This window comes from Thunnus albacares, chromosome 15 (genome assembly GCF_914725855.1).
Source record: "Thunnus albacares chromosome 15, fThuAlb1.1, whole genome shotgun sequence".
NCBI lineage: Eukaryota > Metazoa > Chordata > Actinopteri > Scombriformes > Scombridae > Thunnus > Thunnus albacares.
Genome location: NC_058120.1, coordinates 19,391,868 through 19,419,401, shown reverse-complemented (window position 1 = coordinate 19,419,401; position 27,534 = coordinate 19,391,868). Strand labels below are relative to the sequence as shown.

Here is a 27,534-nt window from a genome sequence, read left to right as displayed (position 1 = left end):
GCTTTTTGTGATTTTCTGTTGTTTTTAACAACATCTATGTTAAAAAGGGTCAAAGTTACTAAATTAGAGGTGATTGTACAGTATGTAAAAAAGGTTCCTGAAAGTCAAAAGCCAGGGCTTCATCCTGCTCTGAACTCTGTGTTTGCAAAGTTACATCTACTTCCTACTCGTGATGACATCAGATTGTTTGCACATGCCCACAAATGGCCATCCGTTCTGAAGCCTTTGTTGCTAAGGTTGTTCCATGAGTTGTTCATGTCCACTTGCATATTCTGGATCAGATTCGGGCTTGAACATGTATGGGTGTCTGGTGAGGAGCGTTCCAGGAGCTGACCAATCAGAACAGAGTGGGCTAATCAGGAGGGAGGCCTTAAAGAGACAGGAGCTAAAACGGCCTGTTTCAGAAAGAGGCTGAGCTGAGGGGCTGCTTTAAGGGCCAGTATAACATAAATACAGAGTTTTTTTTTAACTGTAAATCATACAAAGATATTCCAGTAGAGGCCTTGAATAAAAATATAGACCTGGAAATGTGCATGACATGTCCCCTTTAAACTACGATGTCAAAATGATTGTACATTTAAGAATCATTGTACCGAACATGATACTAATGGCTAAAGTATTGGACAAATAGGATAATTATCATGCACCTGGAAAAACTGTTGTGTGGTTAAATGGAAGGATGGAAAGTTGGATGGACAGAAATGAAGCATGTGAATGAAACAAAAACAACCTGCTCATATGCATTTGATAAAACAGAGGAAACAGAGAGAAAGAGAAAGTACACAATGATGGTGCTTGTGTTTATTCGGCGCGAAAGGAGGAAGAGCCAGTTATCCTGGGGATCATTGGGATCTTGGATTGATACCGGTGCTATGATGAGACAGTGCAGATGGAAATTAGCTAACAGCTAAATCTGGCATAAATCATCTCTTCTCATTTTGAGATTAATGTTTTTGTGCATGGTCCTTGTTAAATAAAGACTAATAATAATAATGGGAGAGTTTGTGTTCGAGAGTTTAAAAGATACCTTCACCATCACTCTCTCTCCTTCTCTCTTGTCCACATCAAGCCGGCTAAATTTGAAAATGCCTCCTTTGGTTTGCATTTTATCCCTTCGTCCACACGAAATCGGCATTTTCACACCTGGAAACTGAGCTTTTGAAAACAGTCTCCTGAGTGGAGTGTGTTGTCGGGGAAAACTGAGCTCTTAGAAAATTATGACGCAGGCTTGGTCGAGGGCTGTGTGGCAGCAAAGTTAAGAGGACAACCTTCTGTCGCCTCTAACCTTCCTTAATCCCTTATTTTGAATCAGTCTGTGTACCACATATTACAAAATACAGCCGCTGTTATTAGGATGCATTTGTGTTAATTTGGGCAGACTTTTAGATCATAATATTTGATATATTGGTGTAGTAGTATAAGAATTACTGTATTACTGAGCCAGAAATCACTATGTAAACTTGTTCAGTTATCTGACACAAGAAACAGAAAAATATGTAAACGAGAGCAACTAAAATGTGAGTTCAGCTGTATTTAAAAAATAATATAGAGGAGGTTGGAGAGCAGAAGGGGACTGAACGGAGGTTTAACCAGCTTAGACTGGACAGAGTATAACCAGGCTGTGTCTGTCCCACGCCTTGCTGCTGGCTGTGATGCACAGTTTGGTTGTTTGCCGACCAAAACAGGACAAAGAAGAAGAGATTTTCCCATTGTTTATGCATTTCAGTGTGGATGGAAATCTTTACAAAAATGTTATTGTGGAAGCATTTCATGCTTCTACTTTTTTTTTAAATGTAGCTGGCCTAGTGTGAATGTAGTCTGAAACACATTTTGTACATATTTTGTAGGCCTACGTATTGTGTAACATGTACTGTACATCACTTGTAATATCACATTTATTTATATCTATTGCATTTTTCAGTGCATCTGTGCTGCTATATGTTACATATAGTAGTTTGCCAAGGACAGTTCTTGCCATTTATAAATATGATGCTCTTTACTCCTGTTCGTTATCTATTTTCTTACTCTGTTATTCATCTGTTCTTTTATATTATGTCGGCTCATCATGAGGTGTTTGTGTGCCCTACCGCACACATACAGAAATGTATTTTCTCTCTCTCTTCCCCTCTCTCTCTCTCTGTTTCTCTCTGTCTCTCTCTCTCTCTCTCTCTCTCACACACACACACACACACACACACACACACACACACATACATGCGCTTGTCTCCACACACACACACACACACACATGCACCAGCGTGCACACAAACACACATGCACACAGACAGTCAGCTGTGCCCTTCCCACAGCTAGTAGCACGAAAACAGAACACACTGCCTGTCCCTGCCTTACACACATATACACACACATATGCACACACAAACTCTGCAACTGCCCTCTACACACTCTTAAAGGGACATGACACAGACTTACACATAGCTACGAAGTGCCAACAGCATACCTAGACACTAAATTAGTACATGTACAATAGCTGTATCACCCTGTATTATTGTAGTCTTGATTTAACAGTTGATTCTACTGAACATAACATTAACAAAGTACCAGAAGGGTGTAGCAGAGCAGAATGTGATTTTTAGAAATTGTTTGGGAGTGGCTGACATATTGAGAATTGAATTATTCTGTTAATTTTTATACACTGAGGTAACTAAACAAGCACCTTTAATGTACATGTGTATCTCACAGAGAGTGCACCAAAAGAAATCTTTTATTAATTCATTATTGCTTCTGATTGTTTTTTTGTTTTTTTGTTATGACCTTATTACTGTTGATTAATCAAATAATCAATGTGTATGTTTATAGTTTGAATTAAATTGGTACATTTACATTAGGTAAAAGGTAAGTCCATCTTAAAATCAAGAACTGATCTTCTGTTCTTCAGTAAAAACAGAAACCTTCGGAGCCACAAAGGAAACTGTGAAAACTAGATGTAACCGCTTTGACAAAAGTTTCAAATGATTACAAGTCAATAAGGAAGTACAAAAAAGGAACAATATAGACAAACAGAGTGGTCTTTTCATCCATATTGTTCAGTTTGACTGAAGGTGGCTGCTATACATCCTAAAACTTATAATTCTTCTTCCAAGAAAACCTAAAATAGATATATTTTTGTGACTCCAGAATGAAATCTGTGCTTTCAGCAGCTGTTCTTATAAATTTAATGATAGACAAATATAAAAACAATGAAAGTACTGGGGCCTATCCTATTTACTGTTATGTAATCAGGTAATTTAATAACTTCTATCAGTGGTGTGCATGGACTATTGAAGGGTCAGGGGTGAAAATTAATAAAAGGCACCTCTTCTGTGCATGTTAAAATTCACGGTTGCCCACACTGCAGGACAGGTACTTGGGCTTTTAAACACAGGAGCACTTTGGGGGCACACAGGCTAAACCAGGGGGGACATTTGGGCCACTCAAGTGCCCTTATGGTGTGACATTAGGACAGAAATTAAGCAATGAAATGTATCATTTAAACTCAAACAGAGTGTTAAAACGTTAATAGCGATTAGCAGTGACAATTTGGTATTAAACATAAACTCAAATGTAATGTAAAGCCTGAACTTGAAGGCCTCCAGAAGAGCACTTGAACTTGAGCGAAGTCGACAAAAACTGAGACACTGTGCCTTTAAGAAGCCCCCACCATCTCACAACAGGGGGGGCGTGAGCTGAATCCAGGAACAGCGATTGAAAAAAAAAAACCTCCACCAGTGGACTGTTTCAAGTTCCCCCCGGCTGAAACCCTGCCTGATTTGTGGGCAATGTTGGGGATGTAGAAAAAAAAGGAAACCGGAGCAAAGAGAGCGCAAGGGAGAGATAGGGAGACAACACTAACTGGGTAGCTATGGAGATAGTAGGTTTTCCTGGTAGCTTTCTTTGACAGGTGTCGAGTGGGATAAAATAAAGTATCAGAACAGCCTCCAAGATGTACGGCAAGGGTAAAGGAGCTGTGGTCCCCTCCGATAGCCAAGCGAGAGAAAAGTAAGTACATTATTGCACTGTCACAACAGAGATCCAGCCAAGAAGACTGTGCTAGGTGGCTAAACTTGCTAACTGATGTGAGAGGCTGCTCAGGCACTTCAGCGGGGGAACGCATGTTCAGCCAGCTCTTTTTGTTCACATACAAGCTACAAAAAGTGATGCTGTGTTAGTTGATTTATTATGTTCGCCACTTTGCGTGTATTGGTGCCTCCTGCATCCTTTAACTTAACACAGGCATGGCTGCTAAGTTAGCCCAAGGCAGCTAGCTACACTCCACTGCCAGTTTCACTCTTGTCTTTTCTTGTTTCTTTCCAAGAGAGTGGCGGTTTTTAAGCGACTAAAGTTGCACCGCTTCTACAAAAGGGGGAGGGAGTGTTTCTGCACGTGTTTCCAAGTAATAATGCATAAATGTGCACTCGCGGTTGAATTGTCTGTGAGGAGCATTGTGGATGGGGGAGATCCCACTTTACTTCCATCTCGCCCCAGTGAGAGGAACAATGCATTTGGTAGTGACGCTGTGCATTGTAGCTAGCTGGCTTTTGTGTCGCCCCGCTCAAGCAGCAGGTAAAAATAGAATACAGCTGTTTGGAGCTTTGTTACAAAAATTGCGCAGGGACGCGTTCTAGAATGCTTCCACGTTCCACGGCGGTGCTCTGTCTCCGAACGAGCTGGCTACATTGTATCCATGTGAGTGCGTTCGGTGAGCGGAGAGCCGCCGCTACCGTCTCCGCGCAAGAGTAGGAGCTGCGCCTCATAACTTTTGTGGCCCGTACAGATTTTTTTCTTCAGTCACCCCCCTCCCCGAGTTGTGCGAACGAGTGCTGCGGATAAACTTGCTTGTAATTGCCGCCACCGCTTTCTGTAGCAGACCCCAAAAGAGAGGCTTCTCAGTTGGCTCATTTTGTCAGGAAACTTAGGTGGTGTTAGCTTGGGCAGCAGTAGCCCTCCAATCCCTTTGTCTGCATGCCACCGTCTCGATGCCTGTTGTTCGCTCAGGAGATGCATGCCGCACGGTTACCAACAGTTCCAACAATCAGCAGAGATTTCAAATTAATCTGGAATATAAATCCAACAAACATCGTTGCATTAGTTGTGAAATAGAAGCCGGTATTTATAGATTGATCAGCTCCAACTTCCTTTGCTGATAGTCGCTGGTAACAAAGCCAACCAAGACCTGCATGTGTTTTCATTAAACTTTGTCAGATTTGATTGTTTTAGAGCCCTGCGATGTGTTAATGGTTTATGATAGCTCCTGTTCAGTTGCACAACCTGGAGGTAAATATACGTTTATGGCTTTATTCCTCACAGTGGATGGGTTGTACACACCAGCACATGCTCACTCTGACTCCCTGGACCAGTCAGCAGGTTGGGGTGGGATCTGAAATGGGACAGAAATGTCAGACTCACATGTATGTTTTTGTTAAGATGAGCAGGCGCCTCATTACCTTAAGCTCACCCCCCACCCCCTCCTTTTGCTCTGTTGTGAAACCATATTCTTTATTCTCTCATCATGCATCGCTCTCTTCTCACGTCTTTCTTCATCTGTCTCCTAACTCTCGCTTCCCATCCTTTTGCTGCTCCTCATCCCTTCGCTCAAGTGTTGAATTATTGAGACAGACTGAAACAGCTGCTCTCAGCTTTGCGTCAGAGTTGAGAGAGACAGAAGAGAAAGAAAAGAGACAGAAGAGAGAGAGAGAGGGGGATCTGGTGGGCAGACTCATCCATGTTTAAAGACGGGGTTTTGTCGGGAGCCTCGGGCTGGATGTCAGGTGTGCCGGTCATGTACATCAGGGAGATTTCTCACTTTATGGGATTAAGCGTACGCAAGCACCGATGTCCCATCTCAGAATGCAAGGGAGAACGGCGGACAGGGAGGTCAGGAGGTTACCTCACATGGTGTGATGGAGGACGAAAATTTGGTTTCAGCATGCGAGACGATGAGGGTGAAATCAGAAGTGAGTTGAGTGTCGTTTCAACAGTGTGGAGTAAAACTTTGGTGCTGCCGGGCCATAAAACCAACCTTAAAAACAAGGAAATACCCGTTGCTGGAGTAATCTTTTAGGTTTTCTACCTGCCTGCTGAGTATAATTTCACATTTCACAAAAATAAACACAGCTATAGGGCTGAACAGTATGCATAAAAAGAACATTATTTTTACCGATGTTGCAATATGAGTCATGATTTTAATGGGAATGGTAAGTTTGCATTTCATTTTCACTGAAAAAATTATGTGTTTTTTTTTTTTTTTTTTTTTTTTTGCTGGGGTCTGTACCAAACAAGCATGTTCCCTTACATCTGGAGAATATGATTTGTAGGCTCTCTGTAGCACCACAATACTTCATTTATAATGGTATGTTGTGACTTTTTTTTTTTATCCAAAAAAATGCAGCTCCTACGATTTGGATAACGCACTTATTGTGATTTCAATAATATTTTTGATTAATTGTTAGCCCTACACCGCTGTCCTCTTTTCCTCTAAATCATGACTTGACGTTTCCTCTGACCCCCTGCACCACCTACTGTTTCCTCCTCCATAAAAGTGGGGCATGCCCCCTCTTATGCTCCAGTCAAAACTAATTTTCCTCCTCTCCTTGTACTCCACTATTCTATAGCTTCTCCCTCTCCCAGTTGTCGTCAGCGCCTTCTCCTCCTCCTCCTCCTCCTCCTCCTCCTCCTCCTCAAACTTCTCTTCCTTTTCTATGAGCTAGCTTCTGAGCTTTAATAATGCAGTATGCCAGGTGCACACACACGCAGCCCCTTTCGCAACCCACACAAAAACACACATACACACACACCACACATAAAAATTTCATTGAAGGCCTCTTGGGGGGAGATCTGCAGTGTGATCCTCCTTTCCCTAGACATAAGACCAAGTCCTTAACTATTCCCTACAAGTCAACTTCCTATAGAAGGCTTGTACATGTATTAAAAAAAGCAAGTAAAACTGTAGCGTACAGGGATATGCAAACAATATCAATATTTGAAGCATTTAATGTACTCTAAAGATTCCTGTGAGCGTTTTCCCAATCGTTTCAAAACAGTTAGAATCAGTATGGATGATAAGAGTCTGTAGGTGTTCAAGTGTGATTAGTAAACAGCAAAGTGCTTGAGGTAAAATGCTCCATGATCTGTGTGTGTGTGTGTGTGTGTGTATTTGTGTGTGCTGTGCAGGTGTGTGTGTGTGTGTGTGGCCCAATACGAGACTGACCTGCAAGTGGCAGCGACTTACACTCTACACCAGCGGTCACAGAGAGCTTTGTGACCTACAAATTGCCAGGAGCCTCCGAAAGTGGTCAGATTCCCCTAGCTAAAGTGGTCGTGTGTGTGTGTGTGTGTGTGTGTGTGTGTGTGTTTGCGTGCGCTTTGTGACTCCCTTAGCAGAAGAAGAGTCTTTAGCCTCTGAAGAGTATCGGTCATTTGTACAACAACCTATTTGTCCTGCTACCTGTGCTTAATTAAGCAAGCAGATGCAGTCAGGATGTCACTGTTGAGTGTAGTATGATAGATGTAAAAAGTTTAATATTATTAACTCTGATCATTAGAAAGTTTAGCATTAAAGGCCACTTCTGCACTGTTTGTTTGTTCCATCTGGATGTGTGTCTGCGCATGTATGTTTTCTTATCTTGGTGACAATCTGCAAGAGGTGAACACCCTCAGCTATTTATTACCGTCCTAGCAGACAGCCGGCTGTGCATACACAGACACACGCGCACGTACTGCACATCAAAACCATTATCCCTTTTATACAGAAGATGGCAGGTCTACTGAATGTATGGTCAACCTGCAGTTGACCCATTTATACAATAAAAATTGGATCACAGGTGAATCTGTGCTCATCATTGTTCACCGAGAGTCAAGTCTGCAACTGTGTTTTGATGCATGTTACAGATAAACTGTAGAATTAAAAAGAATTACATAATTACTAAGTAAAGTTTCAGTTTCTGCTTACCGTTCCATTGCGTGATCTCTTCATCTCTAACGCCTTCTCTCTTTTAAATAATAACGAAGTCACTTTGATGTTCTTGAAACTTCTGAAACTTGAAATGCAATTTCAATCCATAACACAAAAACCTGTTCGCCCAAAGCAGTGTGCAGCCCAATGTTCAGCCCAAGTTGTAAGAAATGTCTTGGCGCCAGATGAGCTGACTTGCACTGATCCCTTCATATATCTGCTGTGCTGGTCTGAAATGGTGTATAGATGGACAGCTGGAGAGCATGCATGGTGGCTGTAGTGTTTTCTGTAATTCAGGATGTGTACTTGTGAAAAGCTTTGAGATTTTGCAGATGAATATAGATGAGGTTGGAGACTTGGTGTAAAAGTAAAGGGAACCTGATGGAAACTCATTAACCTACAGCTGTGTCAAAGCCGTTTTCAAACCTACAGTTTGTCCATTCTGGTCCGAATCAGTTGATGAGTTGGTAAAGTTGTTGTGTTTTCTCTCTTTTGGTCAAAAAAATCCAAGCAAACCAAAATGCATCACCAAAAGCCATGTGAGAACGTTCACTCTGCTCATTGGTTGGTTGTGTCTGGGGCAGCAGCAAGAATGTAAACACAGGAAGTAGCTACTATCTGCCCAAATCCCAAAAATTCAACATACTTCGTTGCGCTAGTCCAGATCAGATCTTGATTCACTCTACGGCTAACTGCTAGCAACTGTTGATTTCACTCATCCGCAACCCAGTAGACAAAGTGGACCTAGCTACAGGAGCTGTTTAGTTCAAACTTGCATTGAATGCCTAGTAGTTGGGTTGGATTGGAGTCAGACGTTCCCACTGCAAACGAACCACCACGCCAAAAGAATTTGTTTGGTGCCAATCCAAGACCACTTCTCCTAAAGGGTCTTGGTACCATTGTTTTGATCCGAGTATGATTGCAGTGTTCAGATCTGCCCAAAGGAATTGTTCCAAGAGGGAAAACGAACCAGAGTCCGGTTCAACCAGACTTAACAACACAGGTTTGAAAATGTCTTCTAATAATTATCACAATTCTACTTTTCTATAGTACCAAATACTTAATAAATCAAATTTGTACTCATCAATATGTGGAGTGCTGATTGTACCCTTATACCACGTACCACAAGTCTTTCAAATCCAAGCAGGACTGATCATGATGAGAACTTTGTTGGTTTCTGGTTTAGATCTTTTGTGATTAAAAACACATTTAATCATAAAATTCTTCAGAAACATACATTTAAATCCGCCAGCTGCTGCCTCCTCCAGCTGTGATGATGTTTAGAAATCGTCCCCCAAGTGGGTTATTTCTGTGTGAAGGACAAGGTATGATCATGTAGCGACCATAGTCTCCATACTACAGTTTCTGTCTGTTTGCCTATTCATATCTTTTTACAGACTTAATTTGCATACTAACAATGCATATTTTAAACATTTGCATACCATTAGTAGTAAGAGCAGGTCGGGCACATCGTAACACACCACAGCTGTTGTTGCTATTTTGTTTTCTCTCCTCATCTGGAGCTTGATTCCTGAGCATTTAACAGAAATATTAACTAAACATGAGAGCGTTTTAACTTTGACCCTCACAGAAAAGTGTGCTGAGCTTTACTATCCCACATATGGACATTTACTCTGTGCTCTTTTATTTATCCATGTTTATTTTTATAGGGTCATATACATAAGCATAGAAGATTAACTGAATGCCACATACTATAGCATTTATAGCCTAAGCTAATTTGCAACACATGTTTTAAAATTGGCCTTCATAAAAAAATATACAGTGCAATAAAAATACATCTTTACTTGTACGAAGCATAAACAATACATAGAAAATACAAACAGTACAATAGACGTACCATGAAAGTAAAACCTAAAAGAGTAAATCCGAAGAACACCTGATCACTCTTCAAAAACTGTTTTATATAAAATTAATTCAGTTTTCATGCGTCTTGTATGGAGTTCCCCATATTTTCACGATCAGTTTATCTGCTGATTATTTTCTCAATCAATCGACTAATCGTTTGGTCTATAAAAAAATGTTGGAAAATTGTGAAAAATGACAGTTATCATTTTCCAGAGTCAAAGGCGACATGTTCAGATGTCTTGTTTTGTCTGACCAACAGTCAAAAATCCAAAAATACACAGTTTACTATCATGTATGACAAAGAAAAGCTGGAACCAGAAAAATTGTCATTTTTACTGTAAAAGAAGGTATTGTAATGACTAAAATAATTACTTATCAGACTAGTTGATTAATTGTCTGTCGATCAATTAATTGACTTATCGTTCTGGCTCTACTTCCCATGTTCACTCCCAACTCGTGTCCAACAGGCTAAAATAGACATTATCTTCACTTAGTACTAGAGAAGACAGCATTGGATAAGTAAAAGGGCTGTCAGTGCTTAAAAACAAACTGCACAACAGCCTGATTATCTCAAAACCATGTTTCATTGATCAGTCCATCGACTAATAATGGGGACTATGACACTGAGCTACTGTCCTTCTCATTAGGACCTTATTGGCCTGTCAAGTCTGCTCTGTGCACGCGGGGCACTGTCATATCCACGTAGTCGGTCGATTGATGGTCCATTAACAGCCTATTAAACATGACTAAGTGAAGGAGTTAGGAGTACAATGTTAGGCCAATTGGGGTTTCCCACTCCACAGCATGGTTCTTGTGTCTGTTAATAGACCCTGGTGGATTACAATTTTCAAGTGTGGCTGGCCTGTTATAATAGCAACGATTTGAAAAAGTCTGGAGAGGTTTTTTTTTTTTTTAATTCTATTTTTTTTTTAAATATTGCTGGAATTACTGGGAATGCCTGTTGTATGCTGCTATTTCTGTCGGTATGTGGTGTGTTCAGGCAGAGCAGAATATTTTTCAGGTCAGGTTTTTACAGGTCCGTGAGTGTTTTTTTGGGTTCTGTTGTGATTTGAGGAATTTCTAGGAACCCAGAAACCTTTTTAGAGGTTCTCTGGAGCTTCACCTGTATTTCAACCATAGGAACATAAAGCCAGTTATAGGTCCTGGTCTGTGGTTTCTGATCCCCGAATTGCCCCTGTTCCTGAGGTAGTACTTTACGGACAAGCAGTCCAGGACTGGCAAGTCTGTTTGAACACAGGCTTCATGTCTTCATGGCATCTTTTACATGGCATTCGTTATGCCTGCAAGCAAGCAGTGGTTGTTATTGGTATCAATATGAAGATTAGGAAGGAGCATTCTTTAATGTTACTGATGTTTAAATTGTAGTAATGCAGATGACTTTCTTACTAATTAAGAAAAACAAACAAGATAAAGAAAGTCAACCAACAAGAAAACCAGTGTAGACCCTTTTCCTTTATTTGCTAATTGTTTCAGTAAGGTTATTAAAGTTGCCAAAGAACCAGAAAAAAAATCTCATTTATCTTTGCTTAAGGACACATTTTAAAAGTACTTTTTATCTCTTTTTCCACCTCTTTTCCCCACATCCATTCAAACATCACAATCACACAACAGTAAATTCCAGGTGGTGACTGTGTGTTTTCTCGTGAGACCTCTCAAATTACATGGCTGCTTTTTAATCATTTATTGGTCTAATTTTCCCAAACCTCACAGTTCCTCAGACATAATAAAAACAAAACACAAAAAACTGTGAATACGCTGATTGGACTTCTAGACCTTAAAGTTGTTCCTGATTTGAGTTTAGCTTCCTGGTTCCTACAATGGGTTTCTGGGACCATTTAGTTGAAAAGTCTACTTGTAGTGTGCATGCTGGTTGCAAATCAGGAGAGTCTGACACCATGGTGGTTGTGAGAAACTGAATTTGGTTACTAACGTTGTTTTCCTTTTGCTTTTCAGGTTAGCGTTATATGTGTACGAGTACCTGCTACATGTGGGAGCACAGAAGTCAGCACAGACCTTCCTGTCTGAGGTAAGATGGCATCTTTAACCTTATCCAGTTTATAAAAACACTGCACTCAAACTGTCCACTCTGAAGTCCCCTCATTCTTTGTGCCATTTGTGAAGACGATAATCAGCAAGTAAACCCACATCCCAAAAAAAAGGCCTTATTAAACTCTTGTTACCTGAAACATGGGCCTTGATTACTTGTGAATGTAAAACTGCTCCATTCTTAGTTAGTAAAACTGTAGATACTGTAACTCTGCTGTAGTAGATAATAGATAGTGGATGTACAACTTCTAGCCCTCCCACATAAACTCTACATTGTTAGTGCAAACATGCAACATATGGTTACAGAGCGCAAGATGTTGCATATGTTTTTCATAAACAAATTCTATAAAGTTACACCAGATCCTGCTCACTGTCCACCACGGTGAATCTTTAGTGTAAAAACAACCGCTGCAGCCTCCAATTGTAGCATTAGTTCAGCACTGTCCAGTTGTTGTGGACATTGTAGATGTTATATAGACTTTACCAAGCCCCTGTGATGCAGACAGGCTAACAGTGAGTGAATGAAAGAGTATATGATTTGAGTTTCTCTCTGGAGTCATAACAAGACTTCACATGTAAGAAGAGGAACAGGACAGAGAGGGAAGAAAGTCAGGAAGATGGAGAAGTTCAGAGCTAGAAAGATGCCTATCATCACGTCCGAGGCCACTGACAGTTTGAGACTGACTGATTATATGTTCTTAACCCCTGGATCTGCAGACATAATCCTCTCTCTAGTGGCCACAAGTGACTTCTCTCCTCTCCTCTCCTCTCTCCTCTCTTCTCCTCTCTCCTCTCTTCCCCAGATTCGATGGGAGAAGAATATTACATTAGGGGAGCCCCCTGGATTTCTCCATTCGTGGTGGTGGTAAGTGTCACTTTCACTTTTTCCAGTAGGAGCGGTTGCTTTTCTCTTGTTTGTTTTGATAAGCCGTTCCATTGTATTTGCTTGGGCGTGTAAACAGTTTTTAGAGTTCATGTCTCAAAATGTGCTTGCTGTGTATCAGCCCCTCCTTTCCCCTACACACACACACATATTCACTGATAGGGCTCCAGTGTCCATCCTGACCTTACATAATTCATTACTGTCATTAGGGCTGGGCGATAAAACGATAACTATAATTATATCAATATAATTTTCCACGATAGAAATATAACAAATGTTCCATAAACGTTAGATACTATTAAACTGATTTTGCACCGGCTGCCAGGGGCTGGCAAACTACAGCAGTTAATGACGACTGTGTTTCCATGGTGCAGAGCCGCACTTCTAATTCACTGAGCCTCACCTCTATCATGGCAAATAAACTACATTTATTACATGTACCATTATCACTAAAGTAGGCAGAAGAATAGCTAAACATAACATACACCGAGCAAGAGATAGCGAGAGGGAGAGAGAGAGAGAAGCCATAGCTGCTAAAGTTACTAGCAGATCTAAATGGCGTGTAAACAACTGTGGGATTAGCGAGAAAGTCGCTAAAAGAAGGAGAGAGCTGTGAGTGCTTGAGCAGAACTCATGTATGGTTAAATGTACAGGGGGTAATTAGCCGCAGTAATGAAGAATATAGCAAAATGAACTGGGTTGAGAACAGCGAGAACGCTACCAGTGGCACAGAAACACCAGCAACTGGAAATGAGACGATACTCTTACCTCCTCACATCTGGTCACAGCTTCATCTGGGCAGAGGTGATTTCTGTAGGCTCTGTGCTGTGGTTGTTTTCAGTTGTATAAATTAGTTGGAATTGAAATGCTCACATTATTGTGTGATTACTGGACATGTAACTAACTTTGCAGTCTGAGCCATCTTACACGTGTTGCTGTATCAAACTGCACTTTAATTTTTCTATCAATATTTTGTCGAGGAAACAGGACTGAAAAAGGATTTTACTTAATTTTATTCATGCACATTTTGATGTTGACAAAAAGATTAAATCATTGTAATTGTTTTGAATGTCTTACCTCAGATTTGTGAAATGTTATGACCATAAAGAATAGTTTAAAACCACAATTTAATCATCTGGTTTCTTCAACTTTCACTGAGGAGCAAAAATCAGCCTTTAAAGTGGGAAAAAAAATAATAATTTGACATTTATTGTGATAATAATTGATATCAACTGATATGAAAATTTTTATCGTAATAACTGTCATATTCATAAACAGTAGCTTCGATTGCACTTTCATGGTCTAAAGGCTTTTAAAAGAGCCATAATTCAAATTTGAATATATAAAACTCACGTATGTAAACATAAGCAACAGATATTCACGTGGCTTTAAAAAAAAAACTTAGCTGTGATTGAATGATTAAAAATGACTTTCATGGGTGGGAGGTCTTGCACAGTCACAGCCTTGGGGTTGACCAGACTCACCGAGGGCGTGACCCCCTCCCTCCCCGTCTTCTACCCTCTCCCCTCCTCCAGTTTTCCATCCTACACCCCCGTCCCTGAAACAATAGATCCAGATGGTTAGAGAATGCCCCCCACCCCCTATATTCCCCCTCCTCCTCCTCACCCTCTCGTCACCCTTTGTGTGCCCCCCACCTCCCACTTTTCTCCTTTGTTCACGTGGGAGAGGGATTCTTAGCAGATTAACCCGTTGCATTCCAGCTTCCTTTGTGTCACCTCTCCCTCCGCTCTCCCCCCCGTCATTTCTGCCCCTGGCTAAGATTTGACCTTTTAGGGTCAACACCTTAAGCACCAATCAGCAATTTCACTTGTTTTTTGGACGTCGCTGTCACCCGTAGTTCACATTCGCTCTGTTTACATGCACACATGAAACCTGATTACCGGGAGAAATCAGGATAAGCCAGGATTTCGCACACCTTTACATCCGCACTAAACATATTACTGTAAAACCCACATCCACTGTTCACACGCAGTTCGTCAGTTATCAGATTTCTCCCCTACCTACTACCATATTTTTTAAATCCAGGCTGGCATATTTGAAGTCTGTTAGTGATGCAGTTAGGACTGGGCGATGTGGACAAAATCAAATATCACAATATTTTTGACCAAACACCTCTAGTGATATTGCAACAATATTGTAGGGATGACTATCGATGCTTTCACAAAATATTTACACAATGAGATTTTTGATAAATAATCACCAGTAATGTGGATATAATGACTTAACAGGAAAAGGAAAATAATAGAAGAGCTAGAACAGTCTGCTAAGTTCGGAAAATTACATCACTTTACTGTAATTCAGCCTTTAAAACCAGGAAAAGACAACACTTATGCCATATCACAATATCTAGTCTCATATCATGACATCTGTATGAGATACAGTGTATGAAGCTGCTTCCTGAGGACCCAATTTATCTAAATGCCCTGAATGATCATTGCTGAGGAATAGCTGCAACTAAACATTATTTTCATTATTGATTATTTTCTTAAGTGATGGATTAGTCAAATGTCTGGAAATGATGAAGAATGTTCATAATTCCTAAAGAGCTTAAAGAAGAGATTAATAGTCTAAAACCAAAGATACGCAGTTTGTTATCATAGAAGACAAATATTCACATTTCAGAAGCTGGAATTTGAAAACTGTATTTGTTGCAGCTCTAGTTCCAACATAATGATACTAAATCCTTCACCTTTAGCTAATTGTTATGAAGTTTGACGCAAGTAGAGCCTGTTTCATGCCCTCATTTTAGACTCTTGAAGACGAAGGAAGAGTCCGAGCTGAACCAAGAGGCTTCTACATTGTTTTACTCAATTAAAAGTGTGTCTGCTTTACACTAGATTTTACATGTCTTACATGCCTTAAACGACTCATTACACAAGATATGAAAGCTAAAGCACCTTAAATTTGAAGAAATTATCATAACATTTTAAAAATAAGTGAATAAAAATGTCTAGCTGAATTTGCATTAATGTTTTATTGCATGTGTGGATCACATGATCTTCACCACTCTCGTCTAAAACATGGAAAGTACAAAAAGTATTGTTTATACTATGATAACGAATCGAATGGATTCACTGTGTCGCTGAAGGACACTTCAGTAGGAAATTAGTACTGTACATATTACAAAGGAACAAATATTTAAAAACCAGCGGATGTAAAATTACGGACTTGTAAATATACCCTTAAATGGTCTTAAAAAAAGTACAGTATCTAGTGTAACTCTTCACCTCGGGGGGTGGCTCTGCTGACTCAGAAGAATGAAGATCGGGCCTATTGAGCACCATCAGCATTATGAGACCAAGGACATGTTTTAGTAAAAAGAAAATGAATGAACAGAATAATAATTTGAAAGCATACAAGCTGGGGTAACTCTAAGTAAGTTTGATCCCTTGTTCAATTAAGGACTTAAATCTAGAGGTTCTCTCTTTGCACATATAAGAAATATAATTAAAGTTATGTTGTCTCGTATAGGCTCATGCTTAGATAGTACAGCTTAAAGCAAAGCCGTTTTTTTTTTTTTTCTTTCATTGATGCACACTTCACCTTGAACTGTGAGCAAACACAGAGTTGATGCATCCTTGAACAACACACTGACATGCTTATCAGCCGTGCAGCTCTGTAGCTGATAGTACTCTCTGAACTCTCGGAGAATATGTCGACTTCTCAGATCAAAATATCCATAAATTCCACTTATGCGCTCAAATATCTCAGACTCAGAGTTAACAATGAGTTGGAGATTCCATCTTGTCCTATGAAGTGCACAAGTGTATGAAAAAAAAATCCAGATGTTTTGGGATTCAACATGTCTGCGTGCGTTGCGAATTGCCACAACATGTGAAGTGTGATTAGTCTTCTCATTAACTGTGTCCCTGTTTCACTTGGTTTACTTTCACTAAATTGATACACAAAGACTGATCCAATTAGGACCTCTTAGACAGGTATCACACAAGTGGTTAGAGTTGTGGTTACGTGTGTGTGACTTTGTGATTTTCCACTTTGGCTGACCAAATAGACTCAAACAGAAGCGTGTATGGAAATAGTTTATCTATATAGCACCAAATAATGAACAAATGGCTGTTTACAAGTCAGACATCACTTGTGTAAGCAGGTTTTTTTAGGGATTTTGTTTAGGATGTTACATTTATCTGTGTGGTTCAGTCAGTGTAACAGTTTAAGAAACAGACGCAGTGAATGAAAGGTTCATGCAAGTATTGCTAATACATGTGTATGTGGTGTAATACGTGTGTGTGTGTGTGTTTTGAGTGAGTGAGAGGTTGATTGAGGGGGTGACACTACCATTGTGTCCCTCTTACAATGATGCTCAAGTGTGTAAGAGGCAGTTTAAGAGCGCTAGTGAGATAGTGAGTGTGTGTGAATGGGTTATGAATAGCTGTCGCACATTTGCTTGTATTGCTCTGTTTGGTAACCTCTGACCTCCTCTCCCCCCTCCTCCATTTCAGTGTATTCTGGGACTTGTATTGTGCAGCTCCAGACCGACGGGAGACATGCGAGCACTCGAGTGAGGCCAAGGCCTTCCATGACTATGTAAGTGACATACGGGCGCTGCTGCCACTTCTTTCTTTTTTTTCTTTTTTTTTTACAGAGAACAACCACAGTCTTTAGGTATTTAATTCTTTGTGCACCTGCCTGAGACACACACACACACACACACACACACATAAACACTGTTTACATTTTAACAGCAAGGTCAAATGTGTGGGAGAGTTTTGAAGTGGCACACATAAAAGCAGGTAGAAGATGGTGTCTCGCACAAGGACAGTTGGGCAGGGACAGTTATCAATTAAAAGTATTGGGAATCAATTTTTTGCTGTTTCTCTTAACAACTGGAGTTACCAGCTGACCAGAAGTCATTAAGGTAGCAATAATAATCATATTCAAATCAGAATTTCCATTTATATGTCTTTTAGGTATGATGATTCTACCATATTTGTAGCAGAAAGGTAGAATGTGTTGCATTAAACTAAGCGTTGCTAACTTGCAAAGTTGCATCAATAAATGACGAGACTATATTATACCTCATGGCTAACTTTGCAAAAGCAGAGGGTTCGGAAAGAAAAACAAATCTGTTAAAAACATACTACAGTGAAAATAAAAAAACTTTTAATGATAGGGTTACAATTTTTCAAGTGGGTCTTAAAAGGCTTCAGCAGTGAGTTAGACAAAGTTGGTCCGTTTGGTAGAAATTTCCCTCTTTGTGTTTCCCCGACAGCGTTTCCTTGTTGAGCTGCAGTGGAGGGACTGTAAGAAAAAGGGAAATTTGTCCTAAAAAGGCTGTACGTTTCAAAAGATATCCACTTGATTTGACTAATTTGGATTGATGAAGCCTCATATTAGCTTTAAATCTTTTTTGCACAGAAGGACTGTGGATATTGCAGTGCAGTGCATTAGAAAGGAATGGTCAGTATTACCAGGAGAAATGATTACAGCAAAACAAACCCGAGTGTCGTTTCAAGACAGACATGAAAAATTGTGAACCTGTCCTTTTAAAGGAACAACAAAAGCAAAGAACAAAATAAGTCTTAATAAGAGAAAACTAATGTTATTTTAAACTTCACTTGTGACGAATTGGTTCCTCTTGTCCCGTGAGGGTCAGATTCTGTTGTGTGGAAGTTTTGCTGATTCAAAGACGATGATGACACTCAACAGGATGTACTGTAGCTACTCTGCAAGCAGTGTTTTTTCCATAGTTGCAACACTGAACAGTAACAGCATTTTAATTTTTACAACCACTTGAAACATCTTCACAAAGTACAGTATAGTAAAGCTGGAAAGGCCACAGAAAGTTGCAGATTATTGCTGGCTGACAACCCAAACTGACAGGCTCTCATATAGTTGCAGGAGATTACAGAAGGAATATTTAAGAATATATAAAAGAAAATCGTAATCCTTGTGAATATTTTTTCATCAAGAATTATACAACCCAGAGTTTTGTTCACTTTGTTCGTGTAAATGTGTGCATCCTTGAGGAATCATTTGATGTCTCTGAATGCTTGAAAGAGAAATTTTTCTCATGTCTTGCTTCACATGGAGGTCAAAGGTCAGAGGTCAGGGTCAACTATGGAGGAGCCTTTCCGGAGTTTGTAGGGATTCAGCGTCTTGCCTGAGGACACTTGAGCTGCGTCACTGTCCAATGTATCATTTTTTCCCCAGTGGCCCACTTGGCCAGTAGATCAGAGTTTTACTGGCCTGGCAGCCGAAAAAATGAAATAACTTTTTTCCCCCCTGTAATTTTATGATTTATTCATTGTGTACATAATACCTACAACAGTTAAGTTTAGATATGGTTGTTTTCCTTTAGTTATGCATATGTAATGTTGATATATTACACAAACATGCAACTGATAAAGTTAAGCACATATTGGATTAGAAAATGTGTATAAAAGCCAGAGACGATGAAATACATAGACAGAAGAGAACATAATTTATGATAATAACATTTTAGGGAATATGGATGATGTTGATAATGAACTCTTGTGTCAAGGACTGAGACAATGCCGAGAGATCTGCAGAAATGTACTCGATAAGATAGGACAGTGAGAGAAAGAACATAATGACATTTGTTTGTGTGCTTGTCTTCACTCCGAGCTCCTTCTGTCTGCTTCCGCGAGCCACCTGTCCACTACAGACATGGAGTTGAACCGCTCCATGTCTGGACCCTCCAGGCTAATGAAGAGCAGCCTTGTCAGTGTGTTTACATCGAGACGGTTCCTCTAGTCCGTCTCGATACGTTTCGTGGCACATAGGATGCGTTTTTAGAAGCGTTTTTGACGTCCGTCCGTCACTCACGTGTCTCATGGAGCAGATACGCTTTCATTTTATTAAACGTATCAATCCACACTGACTCGGTGAGTGATGCACATCTCACAGAGACCCCCTGCACGTTTTTACGGTCCGAGTCTACTTCTGTCACGTTTAGTGAAGCGTACTTTGCACAGACAGCTGTTTATGTCATATTAATATCTCGTTGTATATGTGTTTTGAACTTATTAACGGTATCTACATAGATTAATCAAGGCTCCCAGTCTGTCTGTGAGCTTGCCTGTTTCACTACAGGCAGATTCCCCTAACTCGCTACGGTGGGCGGGGAAATAAAATCAATGAATCAATAAATACAAACACAGTTGATTTCTTCCCATGGAGCCGACATGAAAACTATTTTGGTTCAGTACATTTCTGCTGTCAGTCAGCCTGGTGAAGGCGAGTTAGCCAGCCAGCCAGCCGCTGTCCTCTCAGCTCCCCATGAGCTGCAGCTGACAGACAGCTGCTCCTGTGGACAGAGACGCTGAACGCAGGTCAGACTCTGTATGGATTGAACACATAGAACACGCTTACGCATTGCTCACATTTTCCACCCAGGAGTATTGTTGCTTCCACAAAAGTAGAAAGCCCCTCTTTCTTTTCGTAGCCTGGTATGTTTCTTTTGCGGACATTTTTTTTTTTGAGTATGACAATGAGTATGATAGATGAATGATGCTAGGGCAGGAAAGGCCGTGTTTAAATGGATTTACCCATGACTTCTGATTGGCCAGTCACTGGCCAGTCAAGTTGCCCTGCATAAACTTTTACTGGCCCCGGGCCATCGGACCCTGTGCGTGCCGTCACCGGGGTTTGGACCGAGGTCAACTCCACCATGCTGCTTAATAATAATGTAAATAAGAGTTTCTTCTCCACTGTGGCGAGAAACTGTAACTGTATCCTCTTGTGTGTAAATGTCATGTGTCGTGATTGACACTGTGCGTCTGTCTTCAGCCTGTCCTCTCTGGCCAAGACAGTGTGGCATTGTGTGTGTGTGTATGTGTGTGTGTGTGTGTGTGTGTGTGTGTGTGTGCGCTGTATAGTGTGGGGAGATAATGGAATAGAGTTCTAATCCGGTAATCCCAGCACTGGGCCGAGGCTAAGCCAGGGATTTGTGTGTGTGTGTGTGTGTGTGTGTGTGTGTGTGTGTGTGTGTGTGTGTTTTTGGACGAGGGGCATCTTTGGCAACCAGCCCATAGAAGGAGGGTGGAGGGGCTCACACCCTCAGTGCCAGCGTGCCAGTTAACCCTGTGTGTGTGTGTGTGTGTGTGTGACTGTATAAATGTAGATGGGTGTGCTACATGGTTGCTTGTCTGCTCCTAACAGTGATAAAGCGAAGGAGACGGGACCGGTTTAATTTTGGCTCCAGCCCCCTGAGGCTAGTCTCTGAGCACAGGTCCTTTCTACTGGTTTCAAAAGAACGAGCCGGTTAGAGGCATCGGAAGAAGAAAAAATATTTCACCTTACCTCAAAAGAGTTTCTTAGTCTTTTGAGGATTGCTAGATTGCAAGCCAGCATTTAAGAGGCATTATCACAGTTCTCTCTGCTGGATGCAGAGACGCAGCAAAGGCTTATGGGTACAATCAAGTCCTGACTCTGGTTATAAAAGTATAATGTAGGGGCTGTTAGACTGTTACCTTAATTTAGTAGTTAGTTGATGTCAGGTTTTGTTGCTTTAAACATCTTCTTTTAGAATTTCCAGAACAAATGGAGGCAACATTTCCTTCATATGGAGATTCATATCATTTTGATGTGTTTAAAGAATCTATTTATGCAAATTTTTAGTCAGTCCTTCAGTCTTCATTCAGCATTTAAGGCTTAAAAGGGCTGAACATACAATACCTTAAATAAAGAATTTACTGGTCTATTTTTTTTTTTTTTGAAACCATTCTTGAACCATTTAATTTCATTGTTGCATCTTGAAAAATTTGACATTGCCAGACTCTATTTTTATTGAGTTGAAGTGAAGTTGGAAAGTAAGCAAAACAAAACAGTAGATGAATACTTCCACCAGTCAATGTGAATAAGACCAAAGGTATTGTTAGTTTTGTCTGCAATGCTCTTTTAATTAGTTTTCCATTAATCATGTTGATCTGCATGCACAATGTCTCCTGCATTGATAGACAATGTAACAACGTGCTGAACATCATTCAAACAACATGTCGTAAGTCAGTTAACTGTAATTAATTAATTCATTTGTGTCGTTAGTTTTCAGGCTTTGTTAACCATTTGAAAATGAAAATGTATTTTTCCAGTTTTTTAAATGATGAATTTGTCTTAAATCCAGGTAGCATCATAAAAGTGTTTGAAAATTGTTACATTTGGATTTCTGAATGACAGCCATGTTTTTAAAATACAGTTCTCGCTAAGATCCAATTCAAATTATTTAACAAAGTGGAGGTTTGGCATCCTTGAAAGGGGTCTCATGATAAATCATTAGAGATGAAAAAAGAAGAAAAACATATGCTGCACATTATTATATTTACTCTTTGGACTTTTCTCAAATCTTTCTTTTTTTGTGAACTACTGTTATTGAGTTTTACCTCCTAAAACCTCACGTATTAAAATGAATAAAGAGCATCAGTCTGTACACCTCACAGACATACTGCACGCAACCTGTGATGAGTTTATGCATCGCTTAGCTTTAAAGAGTCACGAGCTAAAATGTTGCGAACCAGTGATTTAATGTAACACAATAAAATGTAAAGACATATAAACAGGGTTATAGTAAATCTCTGCTGCCAACAGTACGTGCGTAGTGTCAACCTGCACATTTTTGACTCCTTCTCATCCCGTCATCACACTCTTCCTCTATTTTTTTTTTTTTTTTTACCTGCGCCGTTCCTTTTCACTCTTTCTTTACACATCTGCCTACGTTTGTCACTTCTCTCACGCTCCCTCCGCACTCCTCTCTCTCTCTCTCTCTCTCTCTCTCTCTTTTGTGCAACTCCAGCCTGTTCACATCATGTTTTCTCGCAGCTTGTGGTTTCTCTGTGACACCCCCACTTCTGCATCTTTCCTGCCCTCCCTCCCCCCTCCTCTATTTCTCTGCGCTCATTCCTCCCCTACTACCACCTTTACCTCCCTCCCTCCCTCCTTTTTACTATATCTCTTACTCTCTCCTCCAGCCAACACAGCAGTCCGCCCCCTCTCCTCTCACTTGCCTTATCACTTCCTCTCTCCTCCTCTTTTCCTCTCTCTCTCTCTCTCTCTCTCACTCTCTCCCTCCCTATCTCTACCCTGACCCCTCCTCCCTCCTTCATCACCTCTACTACCGCTGTTCCCGAGAGAAGATTGATTGGCTAATCTAGCTGTTTACCCACAATGCCTAGTTGCGCCGAGGAGAAGAGGGCCATGTAGGCAACATGAACACACAACCAAGTGATAGTTGAGGTGTTTGAAAATGGAGCTGAGTGGGTAAATGTCAAAACAGTGAATGAGGAAGGGAAATGGAAGATGGGCCTAGTTTTTCTTTTTTTTAATTTTAAACCAGGTAACTGGAGTAGATTTGTGTGTAAACCTGTAACACTACAGACGGTTGTGTGTGAAAATAGAGTGTGCTAGCTCGGGCTGGTTATTTTACGAAAATATAAGAACCATTATCTTCCTTACGTTTATTAAAAAAGCATTTTTCTTCTGAAATTATACTCTTCTAGCAATTAGTTTTATTAGATTCAGGCAAATGTTGTAATGCAATATATTAAATGTCTTTTATGTACTCAACGGCTTTTCTAAATTGGCTTTTTTCCCAAGTACAAGTAGCAATATAAAACATTGGAAACATAATTCTTAGTTGACATTTTGTGTCTTTTCAGTACTTTAAGACACTTAAGCTTTTCTTACTGCCTATAATGTTCATGAAATGTTTAAATTTGCCACAGTTAGCGGCTGTTTGTCGTCCTGCAGGTTTGCGTTACCCACCAGAAGTAAAAAAAACAGCTCTTTTTTTCCCCACTATTACTGCAGTAAGCTTTTGTTGTAGTTGTATCACAAGTAGCTCTATTTTGCTTGAATTGAGTTATTTGCATGTGTTTGTCTCTCTTTCTGCCTTAACCACTGTTTTGTCCCCCCTTTTCAACCAGAAGTATCACTGTAATGGAAAAAGTGAAAAGAGCTCCATTAAACTTGATAATTAGCTGAGTGATGAAGTTAGGATAAACGGAAACACACATGTTGCACACCCTGATGTGTTTCACAAGTGAAGGCAGCAGTTTGTCTCTGTGTTTTTTTTAATGTTTTTGGGAAACAATGGCTGCTTGGGAGGCGAAATTACAGGATGTAACATAAAATAAACAAATTAAACTGCACAGGTCTGTGCTGATGCAAACAATAGGATGATACCGACAGGTATTCTGATAGAAACTCGCACCCGGGTTTCTTCTTTATGACATTTAAGTATTTGATTACTCTTTGTTAGTCAATTTTGTCACTTAGAGCTGCAACAATTAGTCAATTAATCGATTTGTCGGTTGACAGAAAATTAATTGGCAACTATTTTGATAATCAAATAATTGTTTTAGTCACTTTTTAAGAAAATAATTTGATTTTGCTGGCAGCAGCTTCTCCAAAGTGAGGATTTCAAGCTTTTCTGAGTCATACATGATCATAAACTTGACTACCTTTTAGATTTTGGACTAGGAGATTTAGGACTTGGAGATATTTGAAGACGTCACCGTGTGCTCTAGGAAATTATAACGGACATTTTTACTATTTTCTAGACAAAACGATTCATTGATAATGATATTAATCATCACTTTAGCTCTAGTTACTTTACACACATCACATATTAACCTGAAACTGAATTACGGCTGAGAACTTTGTAATCATGCACCGCCAGAACTTTGTGCTCAACAAACCAGTGAACCAGGATGACATAAGTTGGACTATTCTACATTTAGGCAAATGTTATTTTATTTCTAACTGTGGAAATAGTTATGTTATATGCCTTTTACATCTTGAGGGCACAGAGACTTAGAGACATGGGCTGAGCACTATCTCCTGAGCTTCACCTGTATTTGTCTTTTCTTTGATTCGGTAATATCACCAGATCTAAAGGTTGAAGCAGTACACCGGTCTGATGGTTAGAGATGCCATCCCAGAACCAGGTTCAAGCCTGAAGTGAGCGAGTGCACTGACTTCAGATCAGCTGATGGGGCACTGTCCTGACTTCTGACCCCAGAGGTGTAGGGCGAGAAAAACGAGGAAGTTTCTTATGTGTTGACAACACATAATCATATTGTTTTTATATTCATCAACATCTGTGCCCAAATTCCTCCCCCTCCTTTAGTTGGAGATATATTCTGGTTCACAGTTGTTCTCATTCTCTTCATATTCTTGTCTTTCGGCCTCACTGCCTTCTCTCTGGAGTGTTGGCTAAGTGGATGTTGTGTCTGCAGCATGTATTAGTGCTGTCATCCGGTGTGTGTGTGTGTGTGTGTGCGCATGTGTGTGCACGAGTCCGCCTGTCTGGTTCAGCACTGCTACCTTGGCAGCGGCTTTTTGGAGATGTGTGTGTGTGTTTGGTGTGCGTGTCGTGCCCGTTTTGAGGACCAGCTGGGCTTTGAGAGATCGTGCGTGCGTGTGTGTGTGTGTGTGTGCATGTGCTTGTGCATGCATTTGTTTGTCAGACGTGACTGTGAGAGTAGCAGCCGTATCCTGTTGCTCCAGAACGAAACACACTGTTTTGACTGGGCTGATAAATTAGCTAGATCACCACAGTCAGCTATTTTTCCCTCTCACTCTCTTCCATCCTCACTCCTTCACCCCCCCCCCCCGCCCCCCCTTTTCTCTCTCTCTGTGTGCTAAGGACAGCGGGTCAAGGAGACAGTGATGAGGTACATATCAGTGTGAACCAGAATGTAGATTAGTACCCTCTCCAGGCAGGGACACACATAAATACAGACACATACACACAGATACATCCTCTGTCTCTTCCTACCTTCTCCTCTCTCCATCCAGTGTTTATGTCTCTGTCTATCCCTGTGAAAGGTATCAGGCGGAGGTCAATAATGTGTTGAGCACTATTGATCTGTCCGGTAGGTCCTACGGGTGAGAGAGAGGGAGAGGAAAATGGAGAGGGAGGGATCAATGCTATTCTGTACAGCCCATCTACATACTGTACTGTACCAGCCAATCAGATCATTAGTCTTTTGTTCTCTAATAGATTATTCATCAACGTCGTGGGCTCTTACTAAAGAGGAAAAGCAAGCACAACATGGTGTCCTCACGGGGAGCCACATCTGTGGATTAAGACGTCAGCGAGTTTAAAATATTTTGCCACAAAGACGCCATCGTGGTGCCACATGGGGGCGGATAACAGTGCTTTTGGTTGTCTCGACTGAAGCCGAGTGAATGTTTATCATCAGAATCAAAGGTTGTAGCTTTATGTTGCATGTCTGCAGCTTTTTTGCCTGAAGAGAGATCTAAACCCGCTTCCCGCAGAGAAAACCAGATAACCCCCCTCTGACCTGCAGGAAGCTTCAGTGAAATTACCTCAACTGACTGTTTCAGAAACACATTCAACGACTTTATTCGTAGCCATTTTTAGGGCTGCAACCAACAATTATTTTCACGACTTAGTTGAAACGGTAACGATTTAGTCAATTAACCAATCTGCAGAAAATTAATTAGCAAATCTATTTTGATAACCAGCTATTCGTTTAAGTTGGGGTTTTTTTTTAAGCAAAATCGCCAAACAGTCATAAATTGATCTGCCAAACAGAACTTCATTAAAATCTTTATATATGTTTAGCTAATACTAAATATCTTGTGTGACGATAATGTAAAAAAAACACAATGATTTTTATTGCAGATTATTTTCATGACCATCTTGTCAACAGTTAAACTATATGTGTTATTTTAACTTAAGTCTTAATGCAGATGAGGATTTTCTTTAATAGCAAAGGAAATCATAATTCATGGATATATAACCTCTTTATTATTAGCTATTTGAAGATTTTTTTTAATGAGTATAAAGTTGGTGTAGTTTATCTTAATACAGTGAACCAGTGTGTAGATTCTTAAATACCGTTTTTAAGAGACTGATGTTGTTATATTACACTGTAAAAGATTGTTTTGGTTAGCAGTCCTCCACCCAAAACTAGCCACGACGATGAGCTACAGTTCAGATCTGTCATCCAGATACTGTATTATTGATAGCCAGGTAACATAAAAACTTGCCTAATATTATTTTTGTGCAGACGTGGCTCCAGGATGCTTTGACCCTGTGTTTGTGTAGCGCTGTGGTGGAAGGCCATTAAAATATAGTGTGTAAATATTCCCAGACATTTGAAAATGTGTCTCTTGGGTTTTGTTGAACTTTCAGTTAGCTTCAGTGAAAGAACCTTATTCTTCTGCTTCCTCCTGCATGTCGGACATTAAAGCCTTTTCAAGTTGTGCTGCCACCCGGCGCTTCCTCGCAGACTTTTTTCCTTTTCCATACATCCAGCCTGAAAATGAATAATTCAACTCGACTACAAAAATCCATGTTCATTATATCAACTAATTAGTGCAGCACTAATGTCTGCTGTGGATTGTACTGTCTTCTGTTCCTTTGCATAAAGGTATGCTCCTGTTGTCCCTGTACTAGTATGTTCTGTCTGCATTAGCAGTCATTGTTTACCTGCACCTATGTCAACAAGACAAATTCCTGTAGAATTACTTTCTTGGTGAAATCAAGTTATTCTGATTCAAGGAGACAGTCTTGTCACAAGGTTTTGTGACAGTCTCCCACTTCTGAGCATGGACTTGAAATGGAAAGGTAGATATGGGCGATACTGTGGGCGCCACTACAAAAACTGAAAAAGCACTGTTGGATCCTTCTGTATTTCCCCGGGCCAGTTGGTTTTAATAAAGACCGACTGCATACTAAATCTACCTTACGCTTTGCTGGTGGCAACTGCTCTTTCTTTGTGCTTTCGGTTTGTATTCG

The 27,534-nt window shown here is 40.3% G+C and overlaps 1 protein-coding gene across 2 annotated transcripts in view; it reads left to right on the top strand.

Moving 5' to 3' along the window:
- Positions 1-3,709: 3,709 nt before the first annotated feature.
- Positions 3,710-27,534, top strand: part of zgc:110158 (uncharacterized protein LOC553590 homolog) — a 42,401-nt gene continuing 18,576 nt past the window's right edge. Inside the window, exons 1-4 of one of the 2 annotated variants that reach the window (XM_044375445.1) lie at positions 3,710-3,999; positions 11,792-11,864; positions 12,688-12,749; positions 17,249-17,333. In XM_044375445.1, the coding sequence (XP_044231380.1) occupies positions 3,944-3,999; positions 11,792-11,864; positions 12,688-12,749; positions 17,249-17,333 (276 nt within the window). In that variant the 5' untranslated portion in view covers positions 3,710-3,943. The remainder of the gene's footprint in view (positions 4,000-11,791; positions 11,865-12,687; positions 12,750-17,248; positions 17,334-27,534) is intronic. The other variant, XM_044375444.1, reaches the window with a different exon arrangement.